This window comes from Triticum dicoccoides, chromosome 1A (genome assembly GCF_002162155.2).
Source record: "Triticum dicoccoides isolate Atlit2015 ecotype Zavitan chromosome 1A, WEW_v2.0, whole genome shotgun sequence".
Lineage (NCBI taxonomy): Eukaryota > Viridiplantae > Streptophyta > Magnoliopsida > Poales > Poaceae > Triticum > Triticum dicoccoides.
Window position 1 is genome coordinate 594,599,001 of NC_041380.1, and position 10,124 is coordinate 594,609,124.

Below are 10,124 nucleotides of genomic sequence, written 5' to 3' on the forward strand. Positions count from 1 at the left end.
GGGTGAATAGGCAACTACCAATTTTTAGCTTTTCTTTACCAAATTAAACTTTGCATCAAAGTAGGTTGTCTAGATGTGCAACTAGGTGAGCAACCTATATGATGCAATAACAACAAGTATACAAGCAAGCAAGGGAAGAAACACTAAAGAGCTTGCACAAGTAAAGGTAAGAGATAACCAAGAGTGGATCCGATGAAGACGAGGATGTGTTACCGAAGTTCCTTCCTTTTGAGGGGAAGTACGTCTCCGTTGGAGCGGTGTGGAGGCACAATGCTCCCCAAGAAGCCACTAGGGCCACCGTATTCTCCTCACGCCCTCACACAATGCGAGATGTCGTGATTCCACTATTGGTGCCCTTGAAGGCGGCGACCGAACCTTTACAAACAAGGTTGGGACAATCTCCACAACTTAATCGGAGGCTCCCAACAAGACCACGAAGCTTCACCATAATGGAATATGGCTCCGAGGTGACCTCAACCGTCTAGGGTGCTCAAACACCCAAGAGTAACAAGATCCGCTAGGGATGAGTGGGGAAATCGAAAATCCCTTGGTGGAAGTGTAGATCGGAGCCTTCTCAAACTCCCGAGCAGATCAACAAGTTTGATTGGCTAGAGAGATAGATCGGGCGAAAATGAAGCTTGGAGTATTTAATGGAGCTTGAGCAATAAATGGAGCTTGAGGGAGGAAGAGGTAGGTGAGAAGGAAGAAGGGGACTCCCTTTTATAGTGGGGGCAACAATCTCGTTGCCCCCCACCAACCAGCCCCGCACAGGGCGGTACTACCGCTGAGAGGGGGCGGTACTATCGCCAGGACAACGGTACTGCCGCGCCAGCCAGCGGTACTGCCGCGCTGAGGAGACTAGTAGGGAACAGACCCAAATGCGGTACTACCGCGGTGGTAGGGCGGTACTACCGCTCCTGGAACGGTACTACCGCCACTACAACCGTGACTAGTGCCGCAAAACCCGACACGAGAGAAAGACCTCTCGAATCGAGGCGGTAGGAGCCAGACTGCCCAGCGGTACTACGGCAGTGGGGTCAAGGGCGGTAGTACCGCTGTGGAGCAGTACTGCCGCTTGTGACCCTTCGGCCGTAGTACCGCAGGCAGTGCGGTACTACCGCTGGGGCGCGAGAGAAAGAGAGAAGAAATCTCTCAAAGAAGCTGAGAACAAGGCGGAGGTGCCAGGCCCCCAGCGGTACTACTGCTGTGGAGCCACGGGCGGTACTACCGCTGCGGAGCGGTACTGCCGCTTGTGGCTCCTCAACGGTACTACCGCTGGGTGCGCGGTACTACCGCTTTTGACCCAGACAGGACAAGGAAGAGAGAGGAGAGATCTCTTCAATGGAAAGGAAAAGCTCGGAGGGTGAGAAGCTGATGTGTACGTGATGATTCCACCCATGCAAAACCCCAGCGGACCCCCTCTTGATAGTACGGTGCCCTCTACGCAACTAGTCCACCGAGAAAGAAACGAAAGAGCTACACTGTCTTGAAATACACTCCGAGGGGAAGAAGGCGTCTTGTGCCAGGGGAGAATCTGTGAATTATTCAAAGCACAAGATTAGTCCACAAACATGTTGTCATCAATCACCAAAACTACCTTGAGAGAGATATGTCGTAACAACCCCGCAACTAACTCATTAGTTGCAATGCTTGCAAGGCTTATAGTGATGTGCATTACCAAGTGGGCCCGGAGATACATATCCGACAATCGGAGTGACAAATCTTAATCTCGAAATACGTCAATCCAACAAGTACCTTTGAAGACATCTGTAGAGCACCTTTATAATCACCCAGTTACGTTGTGACGTTTGGTAGCACACAAAGTGTTCCTCCGGTAAACGGGAGTTGCATAATCTCAGTCATAGGAACATGTATAAGTCATGAAGAAAGCAATAGCAGAATACTAAACGATCGAGTGCTAAGCTAACGGAATGGGTCAAGTCAATCACATCATTCTCCTAATGATGTGATCCCGTTAATCAAATGACAACTCATGTCAATGGCTAGGAAACATAACCATCTTTGATCAACGAGCTAATCAAGTAGAGGCATAGTAGTGACACTCTGTTTGTCTATGTATTCACACAAGTATTATGTTTCCGGTTAATATAAATTCTAGTATGAATAATAAACATTTATCATGAATTAAGGAAATAAATAATAACTTTATTATTGCCTCTAGGGCATATTTCCTTCATAAAACCTCCACATGTTTCCTTACTCGAACATGAAACAACATATATTGCTTTACGATAAAAAGGAGCATCGTTGCGAATGGCTACTTCAACAAGAGTAGAGGATGGGCGCCGATGACAAAACGCCTGGGAATGGGTTGGGAGCTTATCTGTTTCTTTGTTTTGAGTTTCTTCGTTGGAATAGTTTGAAGTTTCTTCCTAGATAGCTATAGTTGTTCTAAGCTTTGTCACTACTGTATACTGCGGACAGGGGATGGAGCCCTGCGTGGTAACCATTTCACCCCCGGGTTTTTTAGTCATTCTCCCCCTGGAGGCCAAGGTAGGGTGTGTGGGGGTCGAGAAAAAACTGTTTTATGACTATGTTTATGTGGTTTCCTTTCATCTCAATGAAATGAAATCGGAGCCGTGCCCCTTAATTCAAAAAAAAAAAAAGGAGCATCTTTGGACTCATGACTTCCTCTGCCAAGAGAGAAAGAGTCGAAGATACCGAAGGAAAGTTGGGTGGGCGCAAAACCAGTTCGTGGAAACACGGACAACATAATACACACGAGTGATCAAATTACGGTGTACTAATTTTGTTTTTTGACAGGAATTACAGCGTACTATTGATTGCTCCACATAACCCTCGCGTTGTACGTAGGTACTGTAGTACATCTGACCGAACCGACACGCATTCATCACCACCACCAGCCTATGACCCCATTGATTGATAGCTCTCTCCCACGCTCCATCTCTGCACAGCTCAGGCACAGGCAGCACCGATCGAATTATGCTAGCATCATGACCAAATTACATACACCTGCACGCCACTAGCTATGTGTAGAGTACGATTTACAGTCACGCATCACTGAGACGGAATCATGGATCCTGGTGAAGACAATTACAAGCCGCTTCAGACAGCGAGATCCAGCGCCAGTGTACGAGTGTGCTAGTGGCTAGTGTGATGGCCGGGACAAAAGCAAGCACCAATCAAGAACGGATCAATCAATCAATGGTTCCACTTCCACCCACCAAATGGCGCTAAATCCAAGCATAACCAAGCCGCATTTTACAGATCGACACTCTCTCAACCGGCGCGCGCTGAGGTGGTGGTGAGGTAGCTCGGGCTCCCCGTGCCCACCGCGCGCACTCCACTCACTCACTCTCCTCTTCCTCACCCCCACCACTTGGTTTTGGTGGCATTGATAACGCTTACTCTGCACTCCACTCGAGGAAGGTATGGAGAGAATGCAGCAGCAGGAGGAGGAGCAGCAGGCGGCGCGGCGGCGGCGGAGCCCGGGGGGATGGGAGGGGGCGGGGGCGGCCACCGTGGACGAGGCCTCCATGGAGCGCAGCAAGAGCTTCGTCAACGCCCTGCAGGTGGGTGCATTCCTTCCCCAGATCCCACGCGCCTCCGCTCTGCTCCACGGTGGATCCAGCCGGCTCTGTTCTTGACGGTTTTGGTGGGTGCAGGAGCTCAAGAACCTGCGGCCGCAGCTCTACTCCGCCTCCGAGTACTGCGAGAGGTCCTACCTCAACACCCACCAGAAGCAGATGTGAGCCACCGCCACCTCATCTCTGCTCCTCCATTGCCAACCTCTCTGCACATCTCGTTCTCACTCTGACAGGGAGAATTTACCATCTTGCTAACATGGTGGACTGGTGATTCCTCTTGCAATTGCATTTTGCGTGCTACCTAGTACATGTTGTCTCTGTTTTGTCACTTGGCATAGGGCCTAACTGAATTGAACTGAAGGTTGGTGCAGCATGCAATAGGTACTATAAGGTAGCTTGATGTCCATATGTGAGTATGTGACTAGCTAGGCAACAAATTCTGCTAGCTGAACTGAACAAGGATATGTCATTTTGGTTTTATCTGGGATTTTTGGAATCATCCAACAACAGCCTGCCTGTGTACGTATGTACTAGCCGATGAAGGAGTGGTGGCATTCAGAGTACTCTAGTACAGTATTTGTTTTCTGAAGATATCTCTTTTCTGAACAACAGCCAGCCTGCCTATGTACCATGTACTGGCGATTGGATTTATTCTGGGTGTTCCCCAATCATGTGGTGTCAGTTTGTCACTTGGTTCGAATTATATCAAAGGGGTTCACCCTGCTCATGTCTGACAGTGCAGAAGCAAGTTCTGAAGCATGGAGTAGAGTCAATTTTGTATGGTAAATTTGGTGAATGAACAGTCAACAGTGTAGTGATTTGTAATGCACATCATAACCTTGCTTCAGAATATGACATGTTTTTCCTCGTGAATACTGAACTTGCTAATCGTGGTCAGGGTGCTGGACAACTTGAAGGACTACGCGGTGCGGGCGGTTGTCAACGCCGTCGACCACCTAGGCACTGTGGCCTACAAACTGACGGACCTATTCGAGCAGCAGGCTTCCGAGATCTCGACCTTCGAGCTGAAGCTTGCGCGCTTGAACCAGGTATTTGCTTGATGTTTATCACTAAGATGCGCAGTCTATGGCGGCGAAACAATGCAGCTAATATGACACTTGCTCTGTTGTCCACCCATAGCAAATCTTCACCTGCCAAATCTATGTGGACAAAGAAGGCTCCAGGCAGCAGCAGATGATGGGGGCAAGCATGAAGCACCACAAGCACTACATCCTACCATGTAAGAAGAAATTCTGAACTTGCAGTCTTATCCTTTTCTGAAATTTTTAGTATAGTAAGTGAAAAAAAGCTGAACTTAACTTGAGAATTCTCTGTGCAAATGTAGCTACTGGTTATAAGAGAACTCAGGCTGTTGCGTACCTGGGAACCGACACTAATCAGGAATCACAGCCTAGACCTTACCCCTCAGGTGCTTCTTCTTTCAAATTTCATTTGCCACTCTGTGCCAATCACAATACGTACCTAAACAAGAAAAATCTTGGATTTCTGTGTGTGCAGCAAAGACGCTTTCCTGGCATCTGGCATCGGACAATAGCCCTTCGGCAAATAGAGCACATAAACCTACATTCATGTAAGACAGTCATCCCAATTTCTTTTAACTTTGTTTATGTGACACATGTTGTTTCTTATGCCAAGCCTAACTTGCCGCCGCCCGGTTTTTGTGCAGCCTAGATGATACGATACCATCCAAACTCGCATCAGATGGTCCGCATCTTCTTGGTACATCCGTTTTACATCCGTTTTACATCCGTTTGAGTTCTTAGAGGGCATGGAATCATATGAATGTGGTTTCACCTGTCAAGTGCACATATTTTTGAACTTCTGCTCTAAGACAACATATTTGTTAACTCTCAAACTAGAATTTTGATTGCTGAGTTTACTTTGCAAATTGTCAACTGGATGTTTCATGTGAATTGCTGATGTTTCAGGTAAGGAGTTGCCTGCTTCTCCCGTGCGTAGGCCTTTGCAACTTAACAGGAATATCAAATCCGACGTCGCACAAAAGGTTGGCGCAAAGGTAAATTAGAATATGATGTAAACCTTTCAAGAAATCACACTATGCTAAGAAGGGCATCATCCTTATGTCGTAATCTATCCGTGCCAGATTTCGATTTGGTTATCCTAGTTTCTTAACGGTACCATTGTGTGCATTTTCAGGATCTGTCGGCGTTTAGTTCTTTCGACAGGCCTACAGGGCGTGAAATCCAAAAGGCTCCTGCCAGCACTAAGAGCGTGCTAGCATCTCTTTTTATCAAGCACAAGTCAGCAAAGATGAAAAGTATCTCAGCTCGATGATCCTCCCTTGATGTAATTGAAGTTTGTTGTAATAACCAGTACAAGCCAAGTAAAATGCAATTGTATCTCTTCAAGATGTCAAGTCATAACATCTCTTATCTGTGTAATATGTGCTGATTCAAAGCCTGTAATGAAAATCATATGCAAGTTTGGAAGTGTGTTTAGTTATATTCATCCAATAGCATGATCTTCCTTGAGATACTGATTTGACTAGCAAATTGTACGTGCTTTGCACGTCATTTAAATGTATATAAAAAGCATGGGAAAATACATTTGAATATGTACTTCCTTTCCTAGAATTGTTTTGGACAAGATCCAAGTTGGTTCTTACCTCTCTAGAATCCAGATTGTTCTAGTCCCTTTTTATTAGAGTATCAGATAAGCATGTCGATAGATGCTTCTAGAACACATGAGATGGTAGAGTTGGGGGTTCAATTAGAAGGCCACATGGCAGAATCCTATGAGTTGAAAACTTTATCCAACGGATGATAATGCTCGGATTTGTCATCTCTTGACCGTTGGATCGGCATACCCCACGATTAATATGTGGAGCTATTGGCACACTATATAGTGGTATAGAAAAATATTTTGCAAATCCTTTTATTACATAAACAATCAAGTGGACGAAGCACAAAACTAGATGGCTCGCCTCATAAGTGAGAAGGATACATGTTGAAATGCAAGATGAGATGGTCTAATGGCACAAAAAAGTGTCACCCAGCTCAAAACACATGAAGGGGAATAGTTGTTGATGATGGATAATGTGTCCAAGTACAAAGGATTGCTTTCAGATACCTTCCTTTGTGCTATATTCATCTGGAAACATGATCTTCCTTGATATGATCATTTAAGAGTGTTTTACAAGCCTTTCCTTACATAAATGATCAATTGGAGGAAACACAAAACCAGACGGCTCGCCTCATAAGTCATAACTCATAAGGATACATGTAAATGGTATAACATGGTAGCACAAGAAAGTGCCACCTAGCTCAGAACACGTTGAAGGGGAGAGTTCCCAATGATGGATAGTGTGTCCAAGTATAAAGGATCACTTGCAGATACCTTACTAAATTCCGTGGCCAAGCATGAATGGCTTCGCTCATTCCTCGCCAATTAAGATCTTGACTGGTCACCTGTCTCAATGCATTCATAGGAATCACAAGCTTCGCATAAACCATTGCAAGACTTAAAATAGGCGCCGTCGATTTGGAACAATCTCTGGGCTGTTATTCTTCATCATCGCAACAAACTCCTCGTAGTTAATTTTCCCATCCTAGGCAAAAAAATAGGAAATGCTGTAGTGAGTAAGTGAGTTCAGTAGTGCTTCATTTGAACGTTTTACTTGGGACTTGTGAGCATAAGGATTAGTAATGTTTACATCCACCAAAAAGGTTAAAGCAAATTGTTTTAAGGCGTGATTTTTTATGGCTGGAGCTTATATAAAAGCGATGAACTCGGTTGGTTTATCTAATCTAACATAACAAAATGAGTTTTTAAACAAAGCAGTATTGATGGAAGCCTAGGTGCTTACATTAAAGTGATGAACTCTGTTGGTTTATCTAATCTAACATAAGAAAATGAGTTCTTAAAACAAAGCAGTTTGGATAGAAGTCCAGGTGCTTCGCCTCGACATAAATCAGGCTGTTAATTTTATCTCATAGACACTATTTTTTGTATACATCCACAATCTAACAGAGATGACACAAATTCCCGAATATCTTGAAACAAAACCTCCTACCATGTCTCCAAGATGATCTGTTTAGTCTATTATATTCTCGAACTGAATAGTAAGTTAGCAAAATCGATACAATATTTTACGTCTTCATGACTGAGATAATGTATGCTCAGGAAGCAGATAATGGACTTATTTGGGCTTTTGCTGGAGTTACTCACATGATCTGTATCCACTTCAGCAATGATATCTTTGATTGTTGCCTCATCACCCATATCATACTTCTTCAGAGCTTCTTCCAACTCATCAACTGTTATGTACCTATGCAAAAGGAAAGTTTGCAAGCAACTTGATGGTTAATGAAATACTTAAAAGTTGGCAGATTAATTTAAGAATAGTTACAAGTGAAATTACCCGCTGTGGTCCTTGTCAAAGTATTCGAATGCTTTAAATATGTGGTCTTCCTTCTCTAGTCTATTCATGTGCATTGTTGCCGATATGAATTCAACATAATCAATGGTCCCATTTCCATCAACATCAGCCTGTTCAACAACGTAAGATGATGATTAAGGAGCTGAAACAGAAAGTGCTGGAGTAGTCAGGCGACACGGACCGTTCTACCAGAAACGTGGACAAGTCGATTTCGATTGAGGTCGTTATACCGACTAAAGTCGTATGGTATCATTCACTATCTTCCTTTTTAGATATAAGTGCACACCCCCTGCAGCCTTTTAGTAAATGATTGGCACTAATACAGAACAGAGAGAAATATGCACCGTTTTTTGTTTCTATTATGATATTTGTACCATGCCATGCCGATAAGATAAGCGTGCATAGACAGGAAGGAAGAAGATAAATTAAGCAAGCATACCGCCTCCATTAACTGTCTTATTTCTGATTCGGTAATTTTGGTACCAAGCTTTGGTAAGCCAGCCCTTAGTTCATCAAGGGTAATTGTCCCACTATTATCAGTATCCAGGGACTTGAACATTTCTCTTAAGCCCACGATCTCTTCCTCTGACAAGCTCTCTGCAACAATCTGAATATAGAAGGGAAATGATCACCAAGATTTAAATGGACTGCCAAGCAAGAAAAGAAAAAAGATTGGAGTTCAGATCATTTGAGTACCTTCAAGGCAACCTTCTTAAGCTTGTTCATCGCCCTGAACTGCTTCATTCTACTGATCACTGTAATATCAAGTGGTTTATCTGGGGCTTCTCCATCCTCTCTAATCCATGGATGATCTGCGTGCTTAAACAGATTAGATTGCGACACTAATACACTATCATGCACATGAGCAAAATGATCTGCACAACCAAGATTGTCAGTGAATGGGTGGAGAAGAGACTTACTCAAAATTTCAGCAGCCGTAAGCCGCTCCTTGGGGTCCTGCCGTAGCATCCTCTTGACCAAGTCTTTAGCCCCATTCGAAATCGATGGCCAGGGATCGGACGAGAAATCAATGTGACCTTTGAGAACAGCATCAAATATACCCTCCTCGTTCTCTGGTAATCAAAACCAAGTGGGAAAAGGAGACACAGAGGGTTCATGTTAGGATAACTGAACTCATTTCCCAGCCTCTGCCTCAATAACAATGCAAAAATTGATTGAGCCGCGAGATGCACCTGCCCAGAATGGAGGAACGCCGGAGAGGAGAATGTAGAGGATAACTCCAGCACTCCAAATGTCAGCCTCAGCTCCGTATCGCCGCTTCAGCACCTCCGGAGCCACATAGTATGCACTCCCAACAAGATCCCTGAACTGCTCGCCTGCATTTCCATCATCCACCCTTTAATCTCGAGCACAACTTGAGCTCGGTTATTACTAGTAAATTGAAGCGAGCTAGCACACTACAGATACACTAGTAAGTCGTGGTTAATTGCAGAGACAACATGAACTAAGGCGAATAGTTGAAGGTTTCTCCCCTCTCCCTTTCCAGACACTAGTAAATTCAGTAACCACCATGAATTGAATTCATCAGTGCAATTAACTAGTCAATGAATCACTGACCGGGCTTGAAGAAGACGGAGAGCCCGAAATCGGTGGCCTTGAGCGGGGAGTCCTCCCTCTTATTCAAAAACAAGAAGTTCTCGGGCTTGAGGTCGCGGTGCATGACCCCCATGGAGTGGCAGCTATGCACAACACTGACGACCTCCCGGCAGAGCGTGGCGGCGGCGCGCTCGGAGTAGTGGCCGCGGGCGATGATGCGGTCGAAGAGCTCGCCGCCCTCGCAGAGCTCCATGACGAGGTTGACGGAGTGGCGGTCCTCGTAGGCGCCGCGCAGCTCGACGATGCTGCGGTGGCCCGTGAGGTGGTGCATGATCTGCACCTCCCGCCGCGCGTCCTCCACGTCGTCGGCGCGGGCCAGCTTCCGCGCCGCGATGGACTTGCAGGCGTAGCGCGCGCCGGTGGACTTGTGGGTGGCGAGGTAGGTGACGCCGAACTGGCCCCGGCCCAGCTCCCGGCCGAAGGTGTAGGTGGCGCGGACGTCCTCCATCGGCCGGCCCAGGACCCGGCCGATGTCCGGGGGGAGCGGGGGCTGGGGCTGGGGTGGGGGTTGGGGGTGC

At 45.9% G+C, this 10,124-nt stretch overlaps 2 protein-coding genes across 3 annotated transcripts; one reads left to right on the forward strand and one right to left on the reverse strand.

Moving 5' to 3' along the window:
* Positions 1–3,250: 3,250 nt before the first annotated feature.
* LOC119294024 (probable protein ABIL4) lies at positions 3,251–6,064 on the forward strand. Of its 2 annotated transcripts, none has more exons than XM_037572315.1 (9): positions 3,251–3,554; positions 3,648–3,730; positions 4,468–4,618; positions 4,710–4,809; positions 4,915–4,998; positions 5,088–5,160; positions 5,257–5,294; positions 5,519–5,607; positions 5,748–6,064. In XM_037572315.1, exons 1-9 carry the CDS (start codon positions 3,414–3,416, stop codon positions 5,883–5,885), a joined length of 897 nt encoding a protein of 298 aa, XP_037428212.1. In that variant the 5' UTR covers positions 3,251–3,413; the 3' UTR covers positions 5,886–6,064. The 2 variants fall into 2 exon arrangements, with proteins under 2 accessions (XP_037428212.1, XP_037428207.1); XM_037572310.1 differs by having other exon boundaries at positions 3,254–3,554; positions 5,257–5,309.
* Positions 6,065–6,617: 553 nt separating this feature from the next.
* Positions 6,618–10,114, reverse strand: LOC119294043 (calcium-dependent protein kinase 15). The gene is made up of 8 exons (XM_037572326.1): positions 9,568–10,114; positions 9,183–9,326; positions 8,910–9,062; positions 8,686–8,801; positions 8,429–8,596; positions 7,972–8,099; positions 7,779–7,878; positions 6,618–7,158 (listed from the first exon to the last, which is right to left on the reverse strand). Exons 1-8 carry the CDS (start codon positions 10,052–10,054, stop codon positions 7,072–7,074), a joined length of 1,383 nt encoding a protein of 460 aa, XP_037428223.1. The 5' UTR covers positions 10,055–10,114; the 3' UTR covers positions 6,618–7,071.
* Between the last annotated feature and the right edge of the window lie 10 nt (positions 10,115–10,124).

Bases quoted from the DNA above. Each gene is read 5' to 3' on its own strand.
- LOC119294024 (XM_037572310.1), top strand. From the start codon at position 3,414: ATGGAGAGAATGCAGCAGCAGGAGGAGGAGCAGCAGGCGGCGCGGCGG. The intron at 3,555-3,647 runs GTGGGTGCATTC...TGGTGGGTGCAG, and splicing joins GCTTCGTCAACGCCCTGCAG to GAGCTCAAGAACCTGCGGCC. The intron at 4,810-4,914 runs GTAAGAAGAAAT...GTGCAAATGTAG, and splicing joins CAAGCACTACATCCTACCAT to CTACTGGTTATAAGAGAACT.
- LOC119294043 (XM_037572326.1), bottom strand. From the start codon at position 10,054: ATGGAGGACGTCCGCGCCACCTACACCTTCGGCCGGGAGCTGGGCCGG. The intron at 8,597-8,685 runs GTACTCAAATGA...TTCTATATTCAG, and splicing joins TTAAGAAGGTTGCCTTGAAG to ATTGTTGCAGAGAGCTTGTC. The intron at 7,879-7,971 runs GTAATTTCACTT...CCTTTTGCATAG, and splicing joins TTTGACAAGGACCACAGCGG to GTACATAACAGTTGATGAGT.